This window comes from Sminthopsis crassicaudata, chromosome 2 (genome assembly GCF_048593235.1).
Source record: "Sminthopsis crassicaudata isolate SCR6 chromosome 2, ASM4859323v1, whole genome shotgun sequence".
Taxonomy (NCBI): domain Eukaryota; kingdom Metazoa; phylum Chordata; class Mammalia; order Dasyuromorphia; family Dasyuridae; genus Sminthopsis; species Sminthopsis crassicaudata.
The window spans coordinates 547885382-547911831 of record NC_133618.1 but is presented as its reverse complement, the minus strand read 5'-3'; the positions used below and the strand labels follow the sequence as shown (position 1 = coordinate 547911831).

At 36.2% G+C, this 26450-nt stretch overlaps 1 protein-coding gene across 4 annotated transcripts in view; it reads right to left on the bottom strand.

Annotated features, from left to right (window-relative positions):
• The window catches only part of OTUD7A (OTU deubiquitinase 7A), a 391428-nt gene that overhangs the window by 25627 nt on the left and 339351 nt on the right, over window positions 1-26450 (bottom strand). For 3 of the 4 annotated variants that reach the window (XM_074294958.1, XM_074294959.1, XM_074294961.1), the window contains 2 exons: window positions 18028-18155; window positions 15874-16023 (listed from right to left, as the gene is read on the bottom strand). In XM_074294958.1, the coding sequence (XP_074151059.1) occupies window positions 15874-16023; window positions 18028-18155 (278 nt within the window). Of the gene's footprint in view, window positions 1-8100; window positions 8283-15873; window positions 16024-18027; window positions 18156-26450 lie in introns of those variants that run through there. The other variant, XM_074294962.1, reaches the window with a different exon arrangement.

Below are 26450 nucleotides of genomic sequence, written 5' to 3'. Positions count from 1 at the left end.
CCAAAAGACTCCTTCACTTCTGGGTAGGTTATAGAGAGGGAGCACTCAACTTCAAATACTTAAGCTGTATTTATGTCCCAACAACCAGAAAAAAAAATGGGACCTTCAGGGTGACCAGGCTTAACTTGGGCAAGCAACTTTCAAAGGAAAATTGTGCTTACATATATAGATGGCAAGCAAATATGGATAGGTAAGTTGTTTTATTTTGTTTTGTTTTTTCTGGAGGATTCCAGAGGAAGGTAACTAAATTATTGCAGGTTCAGGATTAAAAAAAACTGGAGATGATTATCTTAGAGAAGACAAAACTAGGAGAGGGAAAGTGATCCAGAAGAATGATTTTAGTCATCAAATGTTTAAAGGGGTATCATATAGAATGGTTAGTTATTCTCAACTCATCGAAAGCAATTCAATAAGCAATTATTAAGTACCTATCTAACTACATGCAAGGTAAGTTATAGTGCTCTAGTAAGAAAAAATAGGACCAGTGAATAGAATTAGAGAAGTAACTTTGAACTCAACAAAAAGGAAAACCTTTTATAAAGATTAGAGCCCTCCACAAATAGGATAGACTATTTATAGGCTACATAGGAAGCTGAGATTCCTATTCTATTCTTATTCACTTTATGAGCATATACAAGTGGCTTACCCTGTCTGAACCTCAGCATCCTCATCTATAAAATAGGTACTTATCTTTCAGAGTCATAATGAGGGCCAAAAGGAACAACATATGTGAAATGTGAAAGAGAAATATGTAAACATGAGTTTTTCTCATAATTATTAATTATTATTGGATTGTAGAAAGAACTCTGGTCCTAAAGAGGAGACTAGAATAGATAACCTCAAGGGTCTCCTCCTTCCCTAAGATTCCAGAAGTCTAAGCCAGGTACTAGCTGCTCAGGACTTGCCCCAGTGGGTCAATGATTGACTTTATAACAAGAAAAAGCAGCTTGGAGGAAACAGACTTCAAACAGAAGTGAATGAGCATTTAACTGCTCTTGCAGGAAGACAATTTGGTGACATCATTTCCCCAAAGGCCAGGCTACTTACAGCTCTTGCTGCTGAATAGTACTGATGGCAAAGGAAAGACTGAATCAGGGAAAAAGGGGGTGAGAAAAAGCGGGCTTTAAGCTCACTCTAGTGGTATATAGAAAAGGAAATCTGGGGCCATCTTTGTTTTTTGCTTAATTTTGTTCCACTATCTTGATCACCTTCCTTTAAATGCTGGCATTTTAAGTATTATTCTCTTGAAGTAAGAGGTTAGTCTGTATTTAAGAGAACACAGTGAACGCTACATCAGTGAGATACCCAGACAGTAGAGGGTCAGAATGTAGATCTTTTAAATAGATATATACATATATCTATATCTACCTCAAGTGTTTACTCTTTCCAACTGATATTGTCGTGGGTAGTTTTACTATACAAGAAGTCATGTAGCATTTCCTAAGAATAGGCTTAATTCCATTTAAAGACAAAACAACTATCTATATGATCTTAGGCAAGAAACTTCCCTCCTCTCAGTTTCTATGCCTCAGTTTCTTCCCCCTGGAAAATAAGGGAGCTAGACTAGACTGTTTCCTAGATTTTATATAGTACTAATATTCCATGAGCCAGTTAAGATACCGTGTTTCCCCGATAATAAGACCTATCCTGAAAATAAGACACCCACATACTCTTTAATATTCCGCTAAAATAAGCCCTCCCCCGAAAATAAGCCCTATTGAACTTACTATGAAAACGGTCATCATGGTGATCCCCTGCGCTATATGCTGCGTAGCGGTACCTTCAGTAAGCAGCGCCGCCCTCCCCTCCCGGGTGAAACGCACGTCGCGCTCTGAGCTGCATCCAATCAGAGCTGCAGCAGTGAGCGTGTCATCCTCTTCTTCCCTGGTGATTTGCTTGCTGGCGCTACTGAGAGCAGCGCCGCGGAGTAGAGCTGAGACAGGACCATCTAAAAACTCGGTAAGTTCAGTAAGCGATGGAGAATAAAATAAGCACTCAGGGGGCATGATGGAGGCTAAAAGGGGCATGATGGAGGCTAAAATGGGCATGATGGAGGATAAAAGGGGCATGATGGAGGATAAAATAAGCCCTCCCCTGAAAATAAGCCCTCTGGTGTTTTTTAGTCCCAAAAAAATAATAAGACAGTGTCTTATTATCGGGGAAACACGGTAACTGTCTGAAGTTGGGAAAGGCAATTAACTCACAATCAGATAATTCTGTTTATACTTCTGTTGTGAAGGATAATATACTTGTTGTTGTTTACCTGAAGAACCTAAGTTTGAGCAAATTTTTTCAGAGCTTAGATGAAGTTTCACCTTCTCCCTGAAGTCTTCTCTGACCCAATCCACAGAGATCACCTCCTTCTCTGAACAAACTTGCTATGAGCCCAAAGAGTACTTTAGCTAATGGCTTCAGAGATCATAGTCTTAGAGCATAGCTTCATGGGCCATAGCCAGGTTATGAGTCCCAGTATAAGTGGCCCTGTTCAAAAGAAATCTGGTATTTTGTGCTTGGTTTGTGGAACCTCATTTTAAGAACAGTAACGTATCAAGTGTAACCAGAGATCTTGAGATCAAATCTTAGGAAAAATAGAAAAGAAATTAGAGACATTTAGACTAGAGAAGAGAAGGTTAAACTGTCTTCAGCTACTTGAGGGACTATCATTATCATTACAAGTGACACATAGTATTTTATGGTTTATAAAACAATATACATACATTATATTAGGGAGCTAGGTAGCATAGTGGGTAAAACCCAAGATTTGGGAGTCAAGAAGACATGAATCCTAATGCTGCTTCAGACACTTACTAACTGTGTAACCCTAGAAAGTCACGTAATCTCTCTGTACCCCAGTTTCCTCATCTGTAATAAGGGGCTGATAATAGCATCCATCTCAAAGGATTGTTATAAGAGTCAGAGAATGCTTTGTAAAGCACTTTGCAAGTCCTGAAGTATTGTATAAATGCTAGTTATCAACATTACCAAGAGCCTGGGTCTGGAGTCAGGAAGATGAGTTCAAATCCAGACTTAGATACTTACTAGCTGTATGAACCTGGGTAAGTCACTCAACCTTGTTTACCTCAGTTTTCTCATCTATAAAATGAAGGAAATGGCAAACTACTCTAGTATCTTTGCCAGGGAAACTCCAAAATAGAATATGAAGAGTCAGACACAATAGAAATTACTGCTCTGTATAATTCAAGCAACAGAATTTGGATCAGTTGGTGAAAGCTATAGTCAGACAAATACCAAATCAATATGTGGAACTAATTTTTGGAGCTGTTTAATAGTTGAAATACTGAGCTTTCTTTTGCTCTTAGTGACTCTTTAGAAATGTCACAGGGAACTCTCACTTTAGGTCTACTACATGCCTCAATGATTTCTGAGGTCAGCTCCGGGATTCTCTGATTCTGAGATATCCTCCCTATACTACTTATTACCAGTGCCATTCACTGGCCATTTAACTGTGGTATGCCATTAGCTATCTTTTTATGTGTTCTTGTCTTATCTCTGTAACTAGATAATCAGCTCTGAGTGTAGCATCATGTCTTATCCTTCTTTGTATTCTCCCACAAGGGTCTAGTACCAATGCTTGCACCTAGGTAGTAATTTAGGGGTTAATTCTTTTCACCATTAGTTCATAGATTGAGAGTTAAAAAAGACCTTGGAGGGTACTCAGTCCAATATTCTCATTTCACAGATGAGAAACTTTGACCCGGGGAAGTTAAATGACTTGGCTGATTACTGATGTTAGAATGTGCATGCATTGGGGAGGGTGAGAGTGGGGACTGGAGAGACTGTAGTATGTATGATCACATCTGAAGAGCTGCCATAAAAAAGGGATCTGAAGATAATGATCAAGCGCATCACCTCCTATGACCCAATGATTCTTTGATCAGTCAGAATTTTAGGATTTTTTTTTTTTTTAAAGTTTGGCTTCCTTGGAGGAATGGAGTGTAGGTCAAGGTCATCCCTTAAAGGGGTTCCTTGAATGGAAAAGTATAAGAGAGTGCTTTGAGTTATAACAAAGAACATCAAACCACCATTCAGTGCCAGGACAAAGTTAGAATGTATTAAAATAACTCTTTCAAAAAAATAAAAACAAAAAAAATAATTCTTTCAAGAAAATATGATGGGAGTAGCTGTTCATCTGTTTTTTAGAAATAATCATTGTCAAGGAAAATCTTGTGTTTTCTCCCAATTTTATTTATAAAATATAAAATTCCTTTCATATTACTATTTTTTAATATTTGAAAATGACCCCAAGGTTGGGGGGGAAAGAGTATTTTTCATAGGTGCTAAAGAGATTAATACAGATCTAGGGAGAACTGTCAACCCAGCACCCCCAAATCTCAAGGATTAAAAAAGAAAATATGAGGCTTCTAGCCCCAAAGCAGCTCATCACTGATCTTCTCCACCATGGAGCTCTCAGTCACCTGGCCTTAAACTCCCATATTCCCATAATCCTACACTTTGGAGTACAGACTTCCTGAACCAGGTTAAAATGTAATTGAGAAATATTTAACAAGATAAAGAAAAATACCACAGGATATAGATAATGTTAATATGTGTTTTTTTAAGTGAATATGTAGCTTTCAGGGATCCTTATGCAGATTTAGTGGTCCAGTTTCTAATTAACCTTGACAACATTGTTCTACTCTATTCTCAACAAGGGGTCCTTCAGGTGCTACTTGAGGATTTTCATTGATGAAGAAAACTCACTATCTCCTGAAATAACTCATTCTACTTCTGGGTAACTAACTGGTTAAGGATTTTGTTTTTATTGAGTTGAATTTTTCCTCTTTACATCTTGTAAGATTAAATTTAACAAGTGTTTATTAAGCCCACGGCACTTAATACTGTGTAAGTGGGCAGCTGGGTAGCACAGTCAATAGAGCACAGGGTCTAATCATGAAGACCTGAGTTCATATCTAGCTTTAGATTCTTCCCAGCTGTATGACACCGAGCAAGTCACTTAATCCTGTCTCAGTTTCCACATCTGTAAAATAAGCTGGAGAAAAAAAAGTGGCAAAACCCTCCAGTATTTTTGCCAAGAAAACGCCAAATGGTGTCATGAAGAGTCAGAAACACTTAAAGTGACTAAACAACATCAACATAAAGAAGTGAAAAGGAAGTTGGTCTTTGAGTTAGGAAAAACAAGACTCAAATCCTACCATTGACACACCATAGTTGAGTGATTCTGGGAAAGTCAATTAATAATTTAGTATTTTTGAAGTTACAGGGAAGATGCTGACCTTTACTGGTGGAGGGAGTTTCTTTATTAGGGAGTCCAATATGCCAATGAAAACCCAGATCAAATCTTAGCCTTTTGACTAAGACATGGATCGGGAATACTAGGACGAAAATGATAAAGCCTTCTCTCCCTTCCTAAAGGAGATAATTTGCACACAAATAAATAAATGTAACTTAATATAAAGAGAGTGTGAATACTATGAGGGCATCAGAAAGGATCCAGGAAGGAAACTACAGAAGATAGTTATCATGTCTCTTTTAAATCTTGTCTTTTGAAAGCTAAAAAAAGTCCTACTTCCTTCAACTGAATTCATATGGCATGATTTCTAGTGATCTTGTTATCCTGGCCGCCTTGACCTCATTTATTAATAGTGTACCTAAAACATGTCACCCAGAACCAAATATCTCTTAGAATTTTTTTGAGGGGGGGATGAGAAACTTTCTAAATAAATCTTAGTTTCACACTCTGGAAAATCTTAGAAGTTAAAGGTAAACATTTATATTGATCACATTAATCCAAATATAAACTACATCTTCAAATGAGATTTCTTGAAAAGGAAAAAAACATAGTTGTATATACTAAAAAATAATTTTTAAAAACCCTAGTATTTTTTAAATCAGACAGATTTAGGAAATGGTGCACACCCTATATTTGTACTAATCTGAGATATAAACACTATTTATTACACAGTCTCCCACCAGGAATGCTTGGTTTCTTGGTGACTTGTAGCATTTTTGGAAGCATCGTATTCATTATAAAGGAAGTGTAAGTAGAAAAACAGCTCTCGGCCCCAAATAACTAACTCTTCAAGGCAATTGTATATATTTTTTAACTTCAACATCCCACTTTCTCTGCTTTCCAACTCATATTTTAGTGAATGTTTTCCACTAAAACTTGATTTTGCATGTTGCCTGTATGCTTCTCTGCTCTCTCCCTCCAATAGCTCACTTACTCCAAACTCTACTCCCACTGGATGCCAGTCAGTCTCATTAAAGGTAGCTAGAGAATTCAAATGTGGCCTCATATGCTTCCTAGATCTGTGAACCTGAGTAAGTTACTTAATCTCTGCCTTTGTTTCTTCACCTGCCAAACAATAATAGGGTTGTCCTGGGCTCTATCTGCTGTGCCAGCATGTTGTGAGGATAAAATAATATTTGCAAAGTTCTTTGAAAAACTTAAAGCACTATTCAAATGTGAACTATTATAATTATACCTATTATTTGGTGATAATATTTAATGCCTTTTTGGTGGCTTGGTGGCAAAGTGGATAAAGTACTGGGCTTGGAATTAGGAAGATTTATTTCTGTGAGTCCAAATCTTACCTCACTTATTAGCTGTGTGCTGTATGCAAATCATTTAAACCTTCTTTATCTCAGTTCCTCACCTGTGAAATGAACTATTTCAATATTGTTTTAAGAATAATTTTGAGGAATGAGTTAATTTGTCTACTTTATTAGTTGTCTACCTAACTAACTGTAAAAGAGATATAAAGAAAGATGCTAATTATATCCAGAGAAAGAAATGATAGCGGTATTGTAGAATAATTTACATACATACATATATGCACATGTATACACAGATATTTGTTTTTAATGGAAGTCATCTCTAGGGTGGGAGAGTAAAGAAAATGAAATAAAAATAAATTTATACAATAATTTTGTTGTATATATGAAAGAAGCATGTAGTAGATTTGCTGTTTCATGTACAATCATATTTTTATGGAAATGCTTGTTTTATTCCATAAATTAAAAAGAAAAGAAATAAGCTAGACAAGGGAATGATAAATGATTACAATATTTTTGCCAAATGTGATCACAGAGAATTGGATACTATTGAAGGGACTGGACAATAGTACTTAATGCTTCAGGAGTTTTATTGTCAACATTAGCTCTATGATTGAGTGAGAGAAGAGACATCTTCACTTGATTAGTTTTCTTTTACCTGATATCTTCCCTCTCTTTCTGAGATCTAAGTTCAGAGTCTTCTTGGCCAAAGAGCAGGTACTAGCCTACTTTCCAACTTTGCCCTTTTTCTCCCTTTCTGACGCATGTTTGAACTTCCTAGCAATGTGAGAAAGAGCTTGCTGGTGACAGAAAATGCTTTATTCCTCCATCAGAGCCTTGAATTCTTCCTCAGGAGCTGAGTCATGAAATGAGAGTATTTATCTGCTCTAACAGCCTACGCCAGTAGCCTAATGTTGCACTTCTATTCCAAATGAGAACAACATCATCTCTCCCATCTAATAAAAATGGTGTGGAGATTATTCATATTAGAAATATCTGTTAAGAGAGCATTGAATTTCTAAGAGGTACATATTAGATCAAAATTTTAAAAATCACCGATTACAACAAGCACCTACTGAGTTCCCACCACAAAAAGTATTATTCTTGGTGAGAGGATTATAAAATGATAAAAAGACAGGATACTTGCCCCTGAGGGGCTTTAAAACTAGTTGTAGAAGCAAGACAAACAGGTAAAGTATTATGCTAATGATATTAACTGAATACATTGTAACTATACATAATTTAAAGATTTATTTTTCAACAAATTAATACAATCTTCAGTTAATAGAACTTTAGGATCAAAGGAATCTTAAAAGATTTTTTATTTTCTGAACTGACACACTGGAAGAATTGATTGTCCTCTATCTGGATGTGGGAATAGATCCTATTGATTCAAGAGGTCCCATTAACTATTTCCTTCTTGGGTCTCAGTTTCCCTATGTGTCATTTGTGATTCTTATCTGATTGCCTATTTTGAATTAAAATGTTACATTATGGATATAAGCAGTTTGCAGGTATGAGAAGAAAAATGGAGCCAATTGGTTCTGGTTTTTACTTGCTTGGCAAGGAGCTGATTTGAAGAGGCTGGATGTGGAGGAGGTGGTGAGGAATAGATGGGTGGAGCTGAAGCTGCCAGGCTATATTTCTGGATTTTCTCCATGGATTCAGCAATTAACAGGCTCTGAGGGAAGCTGGTTTCTGCTTGTCAGTGGTGAACTGGACATACCCACACCTTCCAAAATTTCCTGGACAGTCAGGATTCGGAGAGTTATTTTTCATTTCTCAGAGGGACTACACACACACACACACACACACATACACACACACACACGCCTCTGACACACACAAATGTGTGTGTATGTATTTTTTTTTTTTTTGGTTTCACAGAAATTATTTCAAAGGTACTTTTAATCTCACTTAATATAATTTTTGATTAGGTCTGACTCTGCTTCACAAGCAAGCCAAAGTTTAATTGTCTTTGATTGATTCTCAGCAGGATGAAACAAAAGGTTTGATTGGAGAAAAGAGAAGACCTTATTCATGAACTTCTGTGATGACCATGGGACCAGCATCAGAAATAGTCTGAAGTGATATTTATGCAGCATAGGGTGATTATGTAAATCAAATCTAAGTTTCCAATTTAGTGTACCTGAAGATAGTGTCACCCCCAAATGGCCTTCAGCTTAGAAAATTATCATGTGGGAAATGAGTTTCAGAGTTTTAAGATCATTTGCTCCTTTTGTATGACTCTAGGTGAGCTATTTAACTTCTGTCTCAGTCTCCTCATTTGTAAATCAAGAGGGTTAGTTACACTAGATACTTCCAAGAGCCCTTTCAATTCTAGACTTGTCTTCCTATGATGCTAAAAAAACCCTAAACCTAGTACCTCATACTTAATAAATTCTTGTTGAATGAAAAATTCATTGTCTTTAAATGAAAGCTCATTTACCTCCAACCAAGTGCCATGTATAATATTTTCATATATCATTGTTATATGTGGTGTCTAAAACCACATCCTAAGTCTCTGGCTTTATTTACTGGGTTCCAGGGACATTGTTTCATTTTTAACTTTTTTCTCTGTTCTGCTTCCATGAAAGGAATTAGGATTCTGAAAGACATCAATGAAAGATTCCCTAATGCTGACCCATTTGAAAATAGCTGATCTAGGTCAAAATAAAGAACCATATCACTCCTTAATTGACCCATTTGTCTTTTCCCAAGGGATTAACCATGAGATGTTAGGTATAAGATCCTTCCATTTTAAAAGAGCGAGAGAAAAATATAATGGGTAATAATGATTGGAGTTTATAGAATCATAGGCCCATAAATTTATATTTGGAAAGTACCTTACAAATTATCTAATCTAATCCTTAAACTTTACTCACAAAAGACAAAACTGAGGTCAAAATCATGACAAAAATAAATATATGTCCTTGGACTGAAACCCAGGTCCCTTGTCTCCTAATCTAACATATTTCCCATAACAACAATTAAACGAGCAAAACCCATTTATTAAATGGCTGCAGTGTGCTAAGAAGCAAGTTAAATGCTGAGGATAAAAGGCATCAGTAAAAGCACCCCTTCCCTTAAGGAGCTTTACACTATATCTGCAACATCAAATTATGAAGAGTTGGGGCTGCCTTTGGAAGGGAACTCAGAACCGCTCTGTTACCCACAGTGGTCAGTGAATAACCTGTATTTTTAAAGTGGTGAAAAAATGTTTAGTCTGGGAGCATTACTGCTCTGTTGCCCCTGAAAATTCCCTCTGGGGATGTGGCTTGTGGGAATTTGCATGATCTGCCTTGGACCAAGCCCCATCAGACTTATGAAACTCAACTTTTTTTCATTTATGTCAATAGCACTCATCCATTGAGTTATTTCAAAACACTATATTAAAAGCTATCAGAGGCTTAGATGATAGAATATTTACATTTAAGAGGGGAAAGTAATAGATCCTCAATCAATAAAAGCCCACTCTGGATTACTCCAAGGGTTCTTCTACTATGGAATTATACCATAGTATACCTTTCCCTTACCATCACTTTGTCCCATCCCAAAGGGATGGATGGTGGGACTTTGTGAAGCTCTTCATCTTTAGTGGTACTTAACTCATCATCAGTGGGGAGAAGTCTGACTGCAGCGACATCATTTCAGGGGCCACATGGAGGAGTTTAAGAGGGGAGGACAGGGAATGAATGTTTTCCCTCTGATCTTATACATATTCAATAATACTTCCTCAAGGTGATTAGACTAATCAGGAAGATGCAGCTGTCTGTTGGAGTTCTCATCTATGAGAATTAGCTGAGCTCAAGAGGAGCAGCAAGGGTAGACTGAATTCACCAAGCAAAGTTTACTGTCTAGGAGAAACAGTTCAGCAAAACCCAAGGTTCTATCCAGCTTAAGAGCAGCAGCTAGCATGGAGCTAAGAGTATAATCTATAATACTGTAAAGAAGATTAGGGCTGAAGGATTAGAGTTTTTTTTTTTTTTTTTAAAGAGGATGGAGTTAGAAGTTATAATTCTTTTTTCAAGTTCCTACCTGGGCCTTTGCTGAAATGAAGCCTGAAGACCAACTAGATAAATACTTAGTTTTTTTCTTGTAATTCTGCTGAAAAAATCACTGATGTGTGATTAGGACAACAGAAAACAAAGCCATCTCCAAAGCAGAGGGCATAAGGGTTGGGGGAAAATAGAGATAAATAATTCCTAGGAAAAATAAAATTTCAATGATTTAATTATGCCTTTAAACATCCGATTTACATCAGCTAGTTAGGAGGGCTATGGTTTTCTATAAAAATTTCTAAAAGGCTTCAGATGTTCTATAATGACTAAAATTAATCTTCTCAAACAGCTCTGAAAACTTGTTGGGAATGGGCAACAAAATCAGAAACCCTATTTAATTCCTTATCTTTCCTTGTAACATTTAAATCAAAGGGTGCTTTGAGCTATGTTGGGAGTAGAACCATTGCATTTATCCATTAAAAAAAATCATTCTTCTTTAAAGGGAGTTACTGTGCCTTTGAATTGATAAATTCATGAATAATGAATAATCAATCAAATATTATGATTAAAAGAATGTCAGGATGACAGTTGTTTAACTCCTAGGAAAGGTCTAGAAACTAAAGAGTTCATATCTAGATTTTTCTTTTTTTTCCAGTCATTGATCTTCAAAGAACACCAAAACTCACTGGTTAAAGGGAGGGGAGGACTTCAGACAGAATCCTGTCACCTCCTGTTTAATATAAATGAATGAATGGCACCTTCCCAGACATATTAAAAACAAATTGTTATTGCTGTCAGGGTTTTATTTTACGACCCTTTTCTGCTTCTTCCCCTAACTATTACAGAACCTGGAGCTTTTATTTTTCAACTTAAAGTAACAGAAGCAAACTTTCTGTCCCTGCACTCATTATAAAATGGCTAAGAATTAGTTTGCTTCAGTAATTTCTTCTTGAAAGATTTAATGATAAAAGAAATGAGTCTGGAGTCAGGAAGGCCTGAGTTTACTTCTGGCTTCAGATATTTTCTACTGTGTGACCCTGAGCAAGACCTTTAACCACTGTGCCTCAGTTACCTCATCTATAAAATGGGGATAATAATGACACTAGACTTTCAGGGTTGTGAGGATCAAATTAAATATCATGTATAAATTATTACTGTGCTATTAGTTATACAGCCTAGATGCATAGGAGAATATATCTATAAGAGGCCCCACTTACTACTTCTAAGAATAAGAAGGAATAAATCTTATTGCTCTATCAGTGGTAGCCTTTTCACCAAGGAATACATTCAGTAATCCCACCAAATGAATCAGAGACATAAAAATCATTCCCAGCCAACATGTTTGCTTTGCCGGATACAAACTGGATTTTATTTTGTTCTTCCAGTTTTGAGAAACCCACAATGAATGACATTTACTGCCTCTTTACTTTCCATGCCAGATTTCCGTGGCAACATTCAAAACCATAGTGGGAGAAGTCCTTCCATGCTCACAAGTAGCAAAAGAGAGAGTGAAGGAAAGTGGAAACCTCTTCATAGAAGTTTGATCCTTAAAACTGTGACCGATATTCCGATAATCCATTCGGTGATGGCTTAGCAGATATAAGGATAATAAACTCACGAATTTGGAATTTGATAGGACTTCTGAGATCATCTGGTCCAAACTCCTTCTCCCCCATTTCACAGAAATGGAAATTGAGGCTCAGAGAATGTGTAAGATTTTTCCAAGACTACACAGTGACAGAGTGAGAATTTGAATCTAAGCACTCTGACTCCACTTTGGCAATATTTTCACCATACCACAAGGGAGTCCACATATTGGTTAGGAAACCCTTCAAGGAAAAACGAGTTATCATTGCCAAGAATCAATCACCGAGAGAGTGCCTGGGCTTAGTTTTCTATGATAATAATAGTAGCTCAGTTAGATAGCCCTGGATTGTTGATGGAGCCCCGTTTCCTCCCCTGCCGTCCTCAGGGCTTTGCACAGCGTGATACACATGTCTATAGTATCCACTCACCAAGTGCTTATTGTAGAGTTTTTAGAGCAAGCTCCACTGAACAAGAATGTGCAGATAATCAGAAAACAGCAGTGGGAAAGGAACAGAGAAAATCTTTTCCTTCCATATAATGAAGGCTAGGAAACCATTGAGAAGCAGGTAGAATCTAAATGAAATATTCTATTTCCAACCACTGGATACACTTGATGTGAAGTATCTCTGTGAATCAATTACAACATTCCAATAAAAGAGATCATAGATAGACATAGATGTAGAAACAGAGGTAAAATGGATCTTAGAAATAATTGGGTCCAGTCCTCTCGTTCTCTACAAGGTACTCCAGGACCAGAGTTCTTTATCTGAGACCTGTGAAATTGTTCTTAATGTGCATTTGTTTAATGTGCATTTAAAATGTTTGGACAACGTATTTCAGTATAATTGGTTTCCTTTGTAATTTGATATATTTTTTTTACTATGCATTTAAAAATACTTTTTGAGGTGCCCACAGTCTGAATTTATCAGACTGCCCTCCAGGACCCACAAAAAAGTTATGAACCTTTGCTCTTTGGTCAGATTTGCCTCTGATTTGGCATTTTAAGTCTTTCACAACGTGGCAGCAGTCTAACTTCCAGAATTATTATACAGTTTTCTCCTGCATGCACTCTAAGGTCCAGCCAACCTAGTACTTTCCTCACCTACTTTCCCAACCACTTCCTCTGAAAAAATCATAAATATCTTTTATAAGGTATTAAGTAAAGCTTAAAACTGCTCTCAGACTTTTGGTACATGATAATGCTTGTAAAGGTCTTGGTACAGTGTCTGGTATATAGTAGGTATTATTTAAGTGCTTATTCCCCCTCCTTCTAATCTCCTGCTAGAAAGCAGGATCCTTGAGATCAGGCACAGATTAGCTTTTTCTGTTGGTGTCCCCAGCACCCACGCACAGTGCTTTATAAAAGTGGACCTTAATAAACGATTCTGATTCATTGACTATCCAAAATCACATAGGATTCAAACTCAGATCCTTTAAACCTTTAATTCCTGATCCCTAATTCTCTCTTCTGTACCTTAGGTAATTTAACACCAAAGGAAATCATCAAGTGATATCATCCCTTCAGATTTTTACATTTGCTAGAAGATACACTCTGACATTACTTAACATGAGGAAACTGATGCAAACACAGTTTAGTGATCTGCCCAGAATTGAACAGCTAATAAGTGCCTGCAGCTAGATTTGAATTCAGGAAGATGACTCTTCCTGATTCCAAGGCCAAGGAGCTATACTCTGCACCATCTAGCTGCCCTGTGGAAGGAGGCATATGATTATCTTTTACTCAATTATGGAGCTGCTAAGACACCAGGAGAAATAGAAACCAGGCTCTTGATCCCAGTCCAAAATCCTAATTAAAGTTTTCCCTCACATCTCATGAGCTCATGTGTTAAGTCTGGTTAATAGCTGGTAAAGCATCTGCTTATTAAGGAGGTGAACTTGGTTGGAATCAGAAAAGATGTGAGTGGAAATCCCATCCCTGATATTTATTCATTGTGAAACCCTGGATAAGTAACAGAACTTCTTTGAGAATTCAAGTTTCCTCATCTGTAAAGTGAGGAATAAATAAAACCTTCTAGTACTTACTATCTAGTACTTACATAGTTCTGCTCTATGGATCCACTGAGATAATCTATGTAAAAGCCTGTTTTTGTTGTTGTTGTTTTTTGTGTTGTTTTTTTGTGTTTTTTTTTTTTCAGAACTATAAGTCCTATATATCAGTTATTATTATTAAAAACATCGATGGTGACTATAGCACTCCTGGCTGAGACACAGCAGAGAAAGCCAAGAAAGCCTTTCACTTCTAATTGGTTAAATATTTTTCTACTGCAAAAGTGATATGTCTGGAAATAGTGTAGAAAAACAACTTTATATTTCCATAACAGCTGGTTTCACAGAATTTTGTCTTAATTTCCTCTCTGACTCACATCACCTAGCCCACACCAAGATGTGTTATCTTTCCCTAGTTTCTATTTTTGGTCCATGCAAACACCTGGTAAAGTTAAACGTGATGAAGTTTTTAACCACTTAACTTTTCCATGTGTCTGATAATGGATCACCTACTGATTCAAAAGAAAAGGCAATGAAAGCAGAAATGAGCTGGTTCTATCTTTCACAGGAAAGCTTGTTTGAAGGCAGGGGCTTCATTTTGTCTACTGCTGCATTTTTTTTTTCAAAAAAGCTTCTCTGGTGACAAATTTTTTCTGTGTTTATATGACAAAAATAAGATGTCAAAATTTAGATGCCCTAGCTTCATATTCCTGTACACTCTTCATGTTTTGTCAGCAATTTCCTTGAAAGAAACTTAGTAGCAGTGATCTTGGATTTAATATTGATTTGATTTTGATCCCATTTAGTCACCAATGGGACTTATTTGTATCAACCACAGACACAGGCTGTAACACTCCAGAACTGGTTTCCCTTCACAAATATATTGATATAAAATAAGCAAAGATTTAAAAAAGAAGGTGAAATAACAAATACTGAAAAAAGTCCTACAATTGTATTTTTAAAAGCAGCTTAAAATTATTTAAGGTATTATTTTTATACTATAAAATAATAATAGATAAAGTCATATATTAGAAACTTGGATGCGAGCATTTTAATGAAAATGTCTATCTTTTTATTTAAAACACTTTAAATACACACATAAATAACATGTAAATAGGAGAACTTGAATATAAATGTAGTCTTAACTCATTTACTGACTGTATGACTTTGGGTAAGTCACATAACATTTCTTAATTGTAAAATGGGGATAATAATAATAACTACTTCAGGGTTTTTAAGAGAAGCATACATGTATGTATATGTACCCATATATATATATGTGTGTGTATATATGTATATAATATATATATATGTATATCATATATATATTTAAATTTTAAGGCATTTAGCATAGTGTCTGGCACATAGAAGATGATCAATAAATGCTTATTACTCTTGTTTTTGCTTTTTATATCTCTATTCACTCGATCTCCTTCTTCTGAGATTAAATAATATTAGATTACAAGTTATAGGCAAGTTGATATTCTGTATCTATGGAGATAATTCCTGCCGTTGATGAAATAACAGAATATACAAAAAAGATACAAACATACATGCCTTGATAATACAGATATCTTTATCATGTTAATATACTCATACTGCATGAAAGGAACTTTTTCCTAAGTTTCCTTAAATGGAAAAGTTAGAATTTTCTGTTTAATTAATAACAGCTACTTTGGTCTCCCTCCTGGATACCCTCCTGGGTTGCCATACCCCCTTTGAAATCTCCCTCTAAGCCTACCTTGCTCTCTTTGTTGATCTTTTTGTTCCATGGACACAAGGGCAGAGAAATGAGCTTGATCATAGGCTAGGACCAGGGGAGAGCAGTGACATCTGTTAGGTGGAACTTCCAGAGGCAAGTAGATTCCTCCAAATGGAATCGGAGCAAATGCTGTGTGAAGACAAATATGATTTAGGAAATTCAATTCCATTGAATAAATCTCTATTAAGCATCTGCTAGCCAGCTGATGTATGTAGAAAACTGGCTTGCGAGATTCAGATCTTTCCCAAGGCATACTGGCAATCATGAGTAGGAGCACTCAGTGACCTCAAATTACTCCGTTAAGTGGTGAGTAATAGATGAACTCTTACTACAGATTCGGGTTGGGGAGCTTCCACATTAAGAATTCCCTGAATAAGGTAAAATCACAGGTCAAAACCTTTCTTCCCACAGCCCACCTCCAGTTGCCTTCATCAAGTATTTGACTATTAGAGACATAAAAACAAAAGTCTCATAATCTTTGACCGCAAGGATTTTATAATCTATGAGAAAGATGGAAGTAGAAGGATTTGGTGAAGAAGGGTGCCAGGGAGGTAACCTTTGTAATATTTTCTGGACTTGTCCTGAAATCGTGTTTAAGGTATAGTATAAGGTAAATTAGAACATGTGCTTTAGGGGTCCTTCACACTAATGAGTGTGAAGTGTTCAGAGAAAGATCCAGCTTTGGAGAGGATGAATAAATGGAAAAGGAGGTAACATTGGCAGCTGATGCTAAAAAAACCCTGGAGTTCATGCAAATCACATTTGTCTATAAACACCCTTCCCTCCTTTCCCATCATCTTCCACAAACCCTTCAGGGGACATGTCTTAACACTATGACATACTGGTATGACCTAAAAGAGAAGAGGGAGAGATATATATGCACTTCAGGACTAGTCCCTGATCCTTAAACTCTTCTAAGAATGGGTTTGCCATGATTAAAATAACATGAGGTAAAAAGGGGGCATTAAAGACATATTACTACAGAAAAGTCTCAACAATAAAATCCAGTGATGTCTAAGAAGGGAAAAAAAACATATTTCTGGAACACATAAGAGACCAATCTTCTTCCAATTTTCTTGTCAATATTTTTCCTTTTGTTTATTAAAAGTGTTTTTATGAAAACAGGATCATTGTTTCTTTAGTTTACATATTGTTTCTGTTTCATCTCCATTTAAAGTTACAAATCCACTTGAATTCCTCTCCTATTGATTCTGCAACAATAAGCTAAGAGGTTTCAGCTTCTAAGTTATTAAATCAAGGTTGGATCTCTATCCACCAGGCCATATTGGATCTCTGAACTAAGAATAAAATTTCAGGATTTTGAGGTCTAATCTTTATTTTATCACTCAAACCTGCCCTTGAGGGCAACCCTAGCCTTCCCATTAATGCCTCAGGTAACTCACTCAACACATAGTGAGAACAGGGATTCTTAATGGTTTCTTATTTATAATTAATCAATTAATTTGTTGGTTAATCAATTTATTTCAGTTAATCATAACTGCCTTTAGTGGTCTGCTAAAGTCAGAACTAAATATAAAATATAACAAAAAAGATTATAAAGGAATCCACTTACATTAAAACAAAGTTGCCATTTTTCATGGACTTCCTGAAACCTATCTATGGTTTGGGAGTCTAATGACCACAGATTAAGAACCCCTAAGTTAGAGTGAGGTACAGAGGATAAATAAATCTACTATGTCTACAATTTTTTGAAACATAATCTACCAAAGGGATTGTGAATCATTTAAGATCATGTAGCATCCAGAATAAGTGCTCCTATGTCTGAAATGTTGTAAGCATAACCTACCTTGATTTTAAATAGAAGCTTTCTAGGTTTCTTCCTAACCCTTTTATTCTATTCTTTCACAGAATAAAGCTTTCTTGATAATACCTGGCTCAGATAAAAGGAGACCAGAATAAAATGCAACCTTCCCCCATCTAATCCCATTGAACAAAAAATACTCTAAAATATAAAATTAGTCATCTTTGAATTGGAAGGACAATACATAAAATTTTATAAAAAAGTTTCTATATAAATCTTTAATTATTTCATTTTTCTTTATTAGGGAACTAGAAAAAAAAATAACCTGGATGAAAAGTGCCAATTGATGTTACACATTCAGGCTGACTTACCTTCTCCACCTGAGTCTCTCAACATTGTATCTGCTACAACAACAATTGGTCTTCTTAGTATATGGGCTAAGACAAAAACATGGAACTCTTCTAAGCTTTCATATACAGGATCTTCAGAATTGTCCACTCTGGAAAAGACAATGAAATGAGCTCAGCCAGTCATTCATGGAATTTTCTTGTTTTCAATGTAAAGCGATAGCAGACAAGACACACTGTGGCCAAGGATTATAAGATTATAAGATTTTAGCTCAAACTCCTTCTGATAAGAATTATCTGATGTTTATTCCCCAAAGCTTTGAGTAGTTAGTTTAAGCCAGATCTGAAATCGTACCACTCCAATGTTTCAGTGGTCTCAGATAAAGGGTTAAAAAGACTTTATTACTAATACATTATTGATGGAGTTGTGAAACGATTCAACCATTCTAGAGAATATTTGGAATTCTGACCAAAAAGGATTATAAAACTGAACATACCCTTTGATCCAGCAGATTCACTACTGGAATTGTATTCCAAAGAAATCACACAAGAGGTAAATGGACTCACATGTGCAAAAAATGTTTGTAGTTGCAAGAAGTTGGAAATTGAGTGTTTACTCACTAACTGAGGAATGGCTGAATAAGTTATAGCATATGAATGTTATGAAATATCATTCTTCTGTAAGAAATGATGAGTGAGCTGATTTCTGAAAAGCCTAGAAAGACTTTCCAGGAGAACATTGTACACACTAACAACAAGATTAACTGTGATGGACTTGGCTCTTCTCAACAATGAGGTGATTCAAGGTAATTCCTATTGATTTGGGAAGGAAAATGCCATCCACATCCAGAGAGAACTATAGAGACTGAATGTGGATTGAAATATAGTATTGTCACTTTTTGTTTGTTTTTCTTTCTCATATTTTTCCCCTTTTGGTTTTATTTTTCTTGTACAACATGACAAATATGGAAATGTATTTAAAAGAACTGGCCATATTTAACCTATATCAGATTATTTGCTGTTTTAGGGAGGAAGAAGGTAAAGGAAATAGGGAGAAAATTGCAACATAAAGATTTACAAAAACAAATGTTGAAACCTATCTTTGCATGTACCTGGAAAATAAAATACTACTGAAAAAATTTAAAAAGTGTATACTTTCTTCTTCCCACCTTCAAGATCATAAGCTCTTCATGGGATCCTTAGAACTGAAAGAGAGCTTAGAGGACATCTAGTCCAAAACCTCATTAAATAAATGAGGAAAATCAGGTCCTAAGAAGTGACTTTCCCAAGATCACACAGTATATGACAGGATTGGAATTCATCTTCTGACACCAAACCCAGTGTGCCCTTCCTCTCCCAGAAAGGAAGAGAAAAAAATACATTTGGAAATGGGTAAAAAAGTACATTTAGAAATGTTTCACATCTGTGTCATCTGGGAGTATGAGGACCACAATATGAAATTCAGTCAGTAAGTGCATTAAACAAGATGCAAATAATGAAAGTCAAAGGGAGATATTCCATTTGCAACTGGCTATAAGATGTCAGGGAAGGCTTCACAAAGGTATCATTGAAATCTTAAATAGGTGAGATTTCAGCAAAAGCAGATGGAGAAAAAAAAGGGCATCCCAAGATCTGGTTCTAGACAGGTTTGAAAGTCAATTTTGGAGACTGATTATTTAAAAAGAGAAATGTGGCTGCTCAGAAGAGCAAAAGCATTAAGGGAAACATCAAATGATAGCAGAGCAATTGAATTCTGTCTGCCAGTAATGTTTTTAGTTAGCTAGGTTATGCTGACCTCTATAGTTTTGGCCATATACGAATGAGCCAAAAAATAACACAGACATCATAAGGGTTGCACACAGATTAGGCAAGATTGATCCTGCTCTTGTATAATAATGGCTTTATACAAAATTTGCCATAGGGTCCAAGAAGGGACAGTTATAAGGACTAAGTGAATTTTTTTCCTCCTATTCAATTCTGGCTCCAGCTCTCTATCCATTTTTTATCTGTCCAATATATACATGAAATGCATTAATATTGCAGGCAGCATATCAGCTTTGGGTTTTTTTTTCTGTGCAAAATTGCCTAGTCTGAAAGGTCAATTGTTATTCTGCCATTGGCTATCAGAAGTTTGTAGACATATGTACACATACACATACATATTCTCTCACTGGATTATAAATACTTATGTACGCTGCTGGTTATCCATCCAACTGAATGATATAGTCTGGCATTCAGGCATTTTTCCTTCACTTGATGTTTCCATTATTAATCAATCAGTATGGCCAATTGTTTTGAGTAGTTATGGATCGAAGATGGCTCTTTAATGTTTTGTAGTTGGATGCAATTAGCATGATTGATATCCAGCACAAAGGAATATTTGAAGGATTTCACCATCTCTTTCTTTTGGTCTCTTCCCTAGGCATCCCCATGACCTTTGGAAACCATTTCCTTCTTTTAAATCTTACTTGATGTCAGTACTCAAAGGGTCACTGAATAAAATTAATATCTGCAGTTATTACATCTTTCAAAGGATCTCATCTGATTTTGACATCTGACTGGGGAGTTTGTTCAAAGACATTCTTTAATGTGGCAGTTGTTCCACTAGATCAAATACTTTTTCATAGTCAATGTATAATAAGTGTAATGTAATGTTGTATTTTTCTTTTTGTCTACACTATGATTGGGAAGGTACAGTCTGTTTATAATATCATTTGCAAAGCTTTCTGTTTCCTCCCCAAACTTACATCATGCATATATTCAACATACATTTACATCATTCTCATGGGAAAGTTGTAGAGATGGAAAATAGGTATGTGGATAAATAGTTATTGAAATTTCTCAGTTGTCCTTTTTGGGGATAAGAATAAGGCCTATATCCCCTCCCTTAATCCCCAGGTCTGTAGCATTTTCTCTCTCTTAGATATTTTGAGACTTTATCCTTTAGTATCCTTTCTCATTTAATACTCTTGAATCTTGTTTTCAGACTAAAAAAACCTTCCTCTTCTATATTCAGCTTGGTATTGAAGTACCCAAATATTAAATATATGCTGATTTGAAGAGTTTACTGAGTTTTTCCATAGAATTTCCATTTGTATGACATGTATATAAGGTAATGCAGAAGAAAGATACAGTAGAGCACATTATTTCTTTTGAGAAGGAAGAAAAATATAGTTCAGAGGAATTCAGACTAAGTCCCAGTTATGTAGTGCTTTGAAGTTAACAGAGCCCTTTCCTCATAACAATCCTGTGAGGCAAGGAATGAAAATATTCTCATTTTACAAATAGAAAACTCAAGAAGGAGCAGAAGTAAACTGATTTGTCTATTACTATATAGCTAAGAATTAGAGCTGAAGCTTATTCCTGCATTATTTGAAGCCAGTATCCTCCATGTCGCCTTAGAAAACCTTGATAATAAAGATAAAGGAACATTTTCAATAGTAAACATCAATAGAACATAGAGTACAAAGTGTTTATAAAGTATAGATGTGCTTAGAAGCTATAATAGGGTGGGGTGGGGTGAGGGTAGAGCAGGTAGTAGTAACATGTAGGGGAAAGCTATCCTTTTTCTTCTCTCTGGATGATGGGAGTAAAAAAAGATGATTAATTTATCTGGGAATATTATAGGGAAAGTCTTCAGGACCATGCAACTTTCAGAACACAAGTAGAGTCAATAGTATACATGATCCCAATCAAAGACTATAGGAATCCCAGGGACTGTCCTAAAAGCATGTCTGACAGCAAACTTTAAATTTGTACTACAATTTCTAGCTGCCCCGCATTACAAGAGGAAAAAAATTTAAACTTTTCAGATCAATGTTATGGTAGTGAGCAGACTTTACAGGTTGAAAATGGATTTCTTTTCAGAGCAACACAACATCTTCCTACTTTTGTCTGAGAAGTGAATAGTGAAGAGGAAAGCCCCAAATTAGAGCCTGCCTATTGACAAAAGAATGCTCTTTCCACAGCAATTGCTCTTAGGAGAATGGCTTTGGAAATTCCCAGAAAGCAATACAAAGAGAGGCAAGATGAACCCAGAGTGCCCTTCTTCAAAAAAGGAATTATATAACAATTTGTGACATTAGTGACTATCCAAGAGAAAGCATCCAAATTACAGCTGGGAGTAAGTCTCATAGAAGGGGAAGAGGATTCATTGTCCTCTGGAGATTGTAATGGGATTGCTTTTTCATTTTCACTTTCCAAAGGTAGGGACTTGGGGGTCAGTAGGAATTCTATAGAAATTCAATTTGGAAAAATCCTATACATTTAAAAGCTTTTGGGGGGACATCATTAGAGAAGGCAACTTTAGTTGCTGAAATGTGTTCTAAGAACAGGACGGTGAAGATGAAACTACCCTTGAACCCACTCTCTTTGCTTTCTCTCTTGAAGTAGACAGCTGCAATGTTGAAATCAAAATCTTCCAGAGCCCCCAGATGCCTTTTGGCTTTTTTTGGCGGGGGAAAATGGGGTATAGAGTGGTTGGAAAAGCAAAGCCAGACTCTGGACAAGGGCACTTTTCAGGACACTGAAACATTCAGAAATGCTTAAAATGTTAAAATGCCAGAAAGGATAATGAAGGAGAATGCTTATACTATTACTGACAATTCATTACATGATGCATTTATAATTGTAAATACACAAACTTTGCTTCCTTTAGGGAGGAGCATGCACTCACTTAGTGGTGACATGGATCTGGAATAAAGAGGATGTTTTAAAATTCCACCTTAGACACTTAGGAGCTATGGTATCCATAACAAGCCATTTATCCTCTCTTAGTCTTAGTTCCCTATCTATAAAATAAGGGAACTGGACTTAACGGCTCTGTTGATCCTATCCTTCTGTTGATGTTGATGATCCTATCACCCTATCATGTTAAGATTAAATATGCTTCCTTTCCCCATTTTCCCTTGCCTTTCCCTCTCCCTGCTCTTGATTCTGTACCAGAATTTGTTATTCTTGATAACCAACATGCCAGATACTGTCCTTAATGGAGCTGGTGGATGTTAGTGCCAGCTGACTTCAACCTTTATGACAAGGAAGAGGATGACACGAAGTCTGAAAGCTATCCTCAGACATTATGTCTTCCCAGGATAGGACTGCCCTAAAATGAAAGGACCAAGAAGCATCCAAATAGCCCACAAAACACCCCTTTTGTTTTCCTTTGTGCTTGTTACCTATCTGCTTTTGAAATTTAATAAATAACCCTTTGGTGAATATTTTCCCCAAAATAATGTCTGAGGATAGCTTTCAGACTTCGTGTCCACTGCATCTTCATTCAAACTCTCCAAAACTGTTAGCTTGGAATTCTGCTAGAGTCAGGAGGGGGGAGAGTTATCGATTTCCCTCCACAGTTTTATTAGTTGATCTATCTTTTCTCACCAAAAGCAACCAGAACCCATAATTCATATAAAGTATAGGTGAAAGATCTGCTTGCAACAGCTTTGATATAACTAATGTTGTGCTATATTCAGCAACAACACAGGGCTCTAAGGGAGTAAGAAATCTTAATCTTTTTATAAGATTCAGATCCTTCCACAAACTTTAGAGGCTCTTATCTTATGCTTATGATTTCTTCCTGTTTCTGCTGATGTTGGCTTTGGCTACTCAAGACAAGCTCAGAAGAAAAGCCCCTTGGCCATCATATATCCCAAACTTGCCGACAAAGCCCAGTTCTGTTAAGTTTCTGATATCAGTCAGTGTAACAATCTGCTATGCTGACATTTCAGTAACTGCATAACCACAACTTTCCCTATAAAGAACTGACTTCACTTTATAGCTTAGGGATTTTGCATCATAAAACCATTTAAGGTTATAACCATTCCTGCTGAAAGCCATAAAGATGAAATACTGGGTAAACTTTGCAAACCAAACTACAGAACAAAGGGATAAAATAGGTGTAAGATGCATACAACAGAGAAAGGAGGCATTTCTTGATTTGCCCACCCTCCCTTAAATGCTAGCTCTCCTTCCTTCTTGAAATTACTTTCTCTTTATTAAGCATTTATCTGTGACCCCAATAGAATATAATTCCATGAAGGCAGAGACTATTTCATTTTTTCTCTTTGTTTCTCTAATACTTAGGGCGAAGCTTTGTATATATTGTCATTTAATTGATAATTATTTATTGAAGAACAAAGATTTTAGAAGAACCTAAGTAATATGTTCTGTCAAGACTACATAAAACAGGATTTTCTTTCATTCTTCTTCATACTAAATTCTTCAAAATAGGGATTGTATATTCCAGTGGTTGGAGGCATGATCCCAACAGATGTGTGATCAATTGGAGGGGAGAGGTTTGAGGAGATGGACAGTAGTCTACCCATCACATGATAGCCAATGATGAGCTTTTCTCCCAGGACCTCCTGTTACCACTAGCCTCCTCTGCTTATAAACCTTCCCAGGTGACTATAACCTAGCTAGAACCTGCTTTCTACATTGGCAAAAGTCCCTGTCTGCCCCAAACACCCCTAATCCCTACCAGTTGTACCCCCAGAGATGCAGCAGCCATGTCTCATCACTTTTCAGTTTTGGAGGGACAGAGTGAGTCAGTCATGGAGGAGAGATTAGTAGGCATATATTGTGATCTGTATCACAGGCTCATTACTCTCCCCCACTACACCCAAACCCAAATCTTTGTTCTAAACTTCTTGCCTCCCCATTGCTCCATTCACCCAGGCCTTCAATTTCAGTGTCATCTTTACCTCCACATTCCCTCACCTCATATATCAAATCAGTTGCCAAATAAAGTTTCCACTCCCATGTGTCTGGCATCCATTGCTTTTCTCCACTCACTGTGCTACCTCTTTTATTCTGGACCTTATAATTTCTCACTTAAACTACTGCAAAACATTCTAAATGGTCTGCCTGCCTCAAGTTAATATTTCTCTGTTAAGATGGCAGAAGTCTCTAGAGGAGTACCCCAGGAATCTCTTGGGCCCTGTGCCATTTAACATTTTTATCAGTGATTTGGATAAAGGTATATACAGGGTGAGTTGATCAGATCTGCAAATGATGCAGAACTAGGAGAGACAGGGTCAGGATCCAGAAGAATCTAGCCAGTATAGAGCCTTTCTCTGCTTTCAAGGCATTTAGAGGCTAATTGGAAGGGAGAAGGAAAAACCAGAATAAAGTAAGAATTTGGCAACAACCATCGGTACAGTGGACATGCTCTTATTAGGGAGAGACTGTTTTGCCCCATGGCTCCCCTTGCGCCATGCTATCATCATATTTCATTCTTTGTCAAAGTCATTTAAGGTGATGATAGTAAATGGAAGGCAGCCAGCAGAAGAGTGAAAATTGTGCTAGGGTCCCTCACTTGAGATTCATGATAATAAAATCATGAAAATAACACCAATTACCAATTTTACTGAATACTTTGCTAGGTAGTATCCCCATAATATTACACAGACATAGATCCTGTCTTCTAAGAGCTTAAAAAAGTAAGAGCTCAATAGGTTGCTTAAAAAACCACAATAACACCCCCAACCAAAAATTAAACTTGAAATACTAAAATTAAAAGGAGAAATCAATAATATTGAAAGTAAAAAAAACTATTGAATTCATAAATAAAACCAAGAGTTGGTTTTATGAAAAAGCCAATAAAATAGATAAACCTTTGGTAAATCTGATCAGAAAAAGGAAAGAGGAAAATCAAATTGTTAGTCTTACAAATGAAAAGGGGGATCTTTCCACCAATGAAAAGGAAATTAGAGAAATAATAAGGAGTTACTTTGCCCAACTTTATGCCAATAAATTTGAATTTGATAACTTAAGTGAAATGGATGACTTTCTCCAAAAATATAGGCTTCCTAATTTAACAGAGGAGGAGACAAATTGCTTAAATAGTCCCATTTCAGAAAAAGAAATAGAACAAGCTATTAATCAACTCCCCAAGAAAAAATCCCCAGGACCAGATGGATTTACCTGTGAATTCTACCATACATTTAAAGAACAATTAGCCCCAATGTTATATAAACTATTTGAAAAAATAGGGGATGAAGAAGTCCTACCAAACTCCTTTTATGACACAGACATGGTACTGATACCTAAACCGGGTCAATCGAAAACTGAGAAAGAAAATTATAGACCAATTTCCTTAATGAATATTGATGCTAAAATCTTAAATAAAATATTAGCAAAAAGACTTCAGAAAATCATCGCCAGGATAATACACTATGATCAAGTAGGATTTATACCAGGAATGTAGGGCTGGTTTAATATTAGGAAAACTATTAGTATAATTGACCATATTAATAATCAAATTAATAAAAACCATATGATCATCTCAATAGATGCAGAAAAAGCATTTGACAAAATCCAACATCCATTCCTACTAAAAACGCTTGAGAGTATAGGAATAAATGGACTATTCCTTAGAATAATCAAGAGCATATATTTACGACCGTCAGTAAGCATAATATGCAATAGAAATAAACTGCAACCTTTCC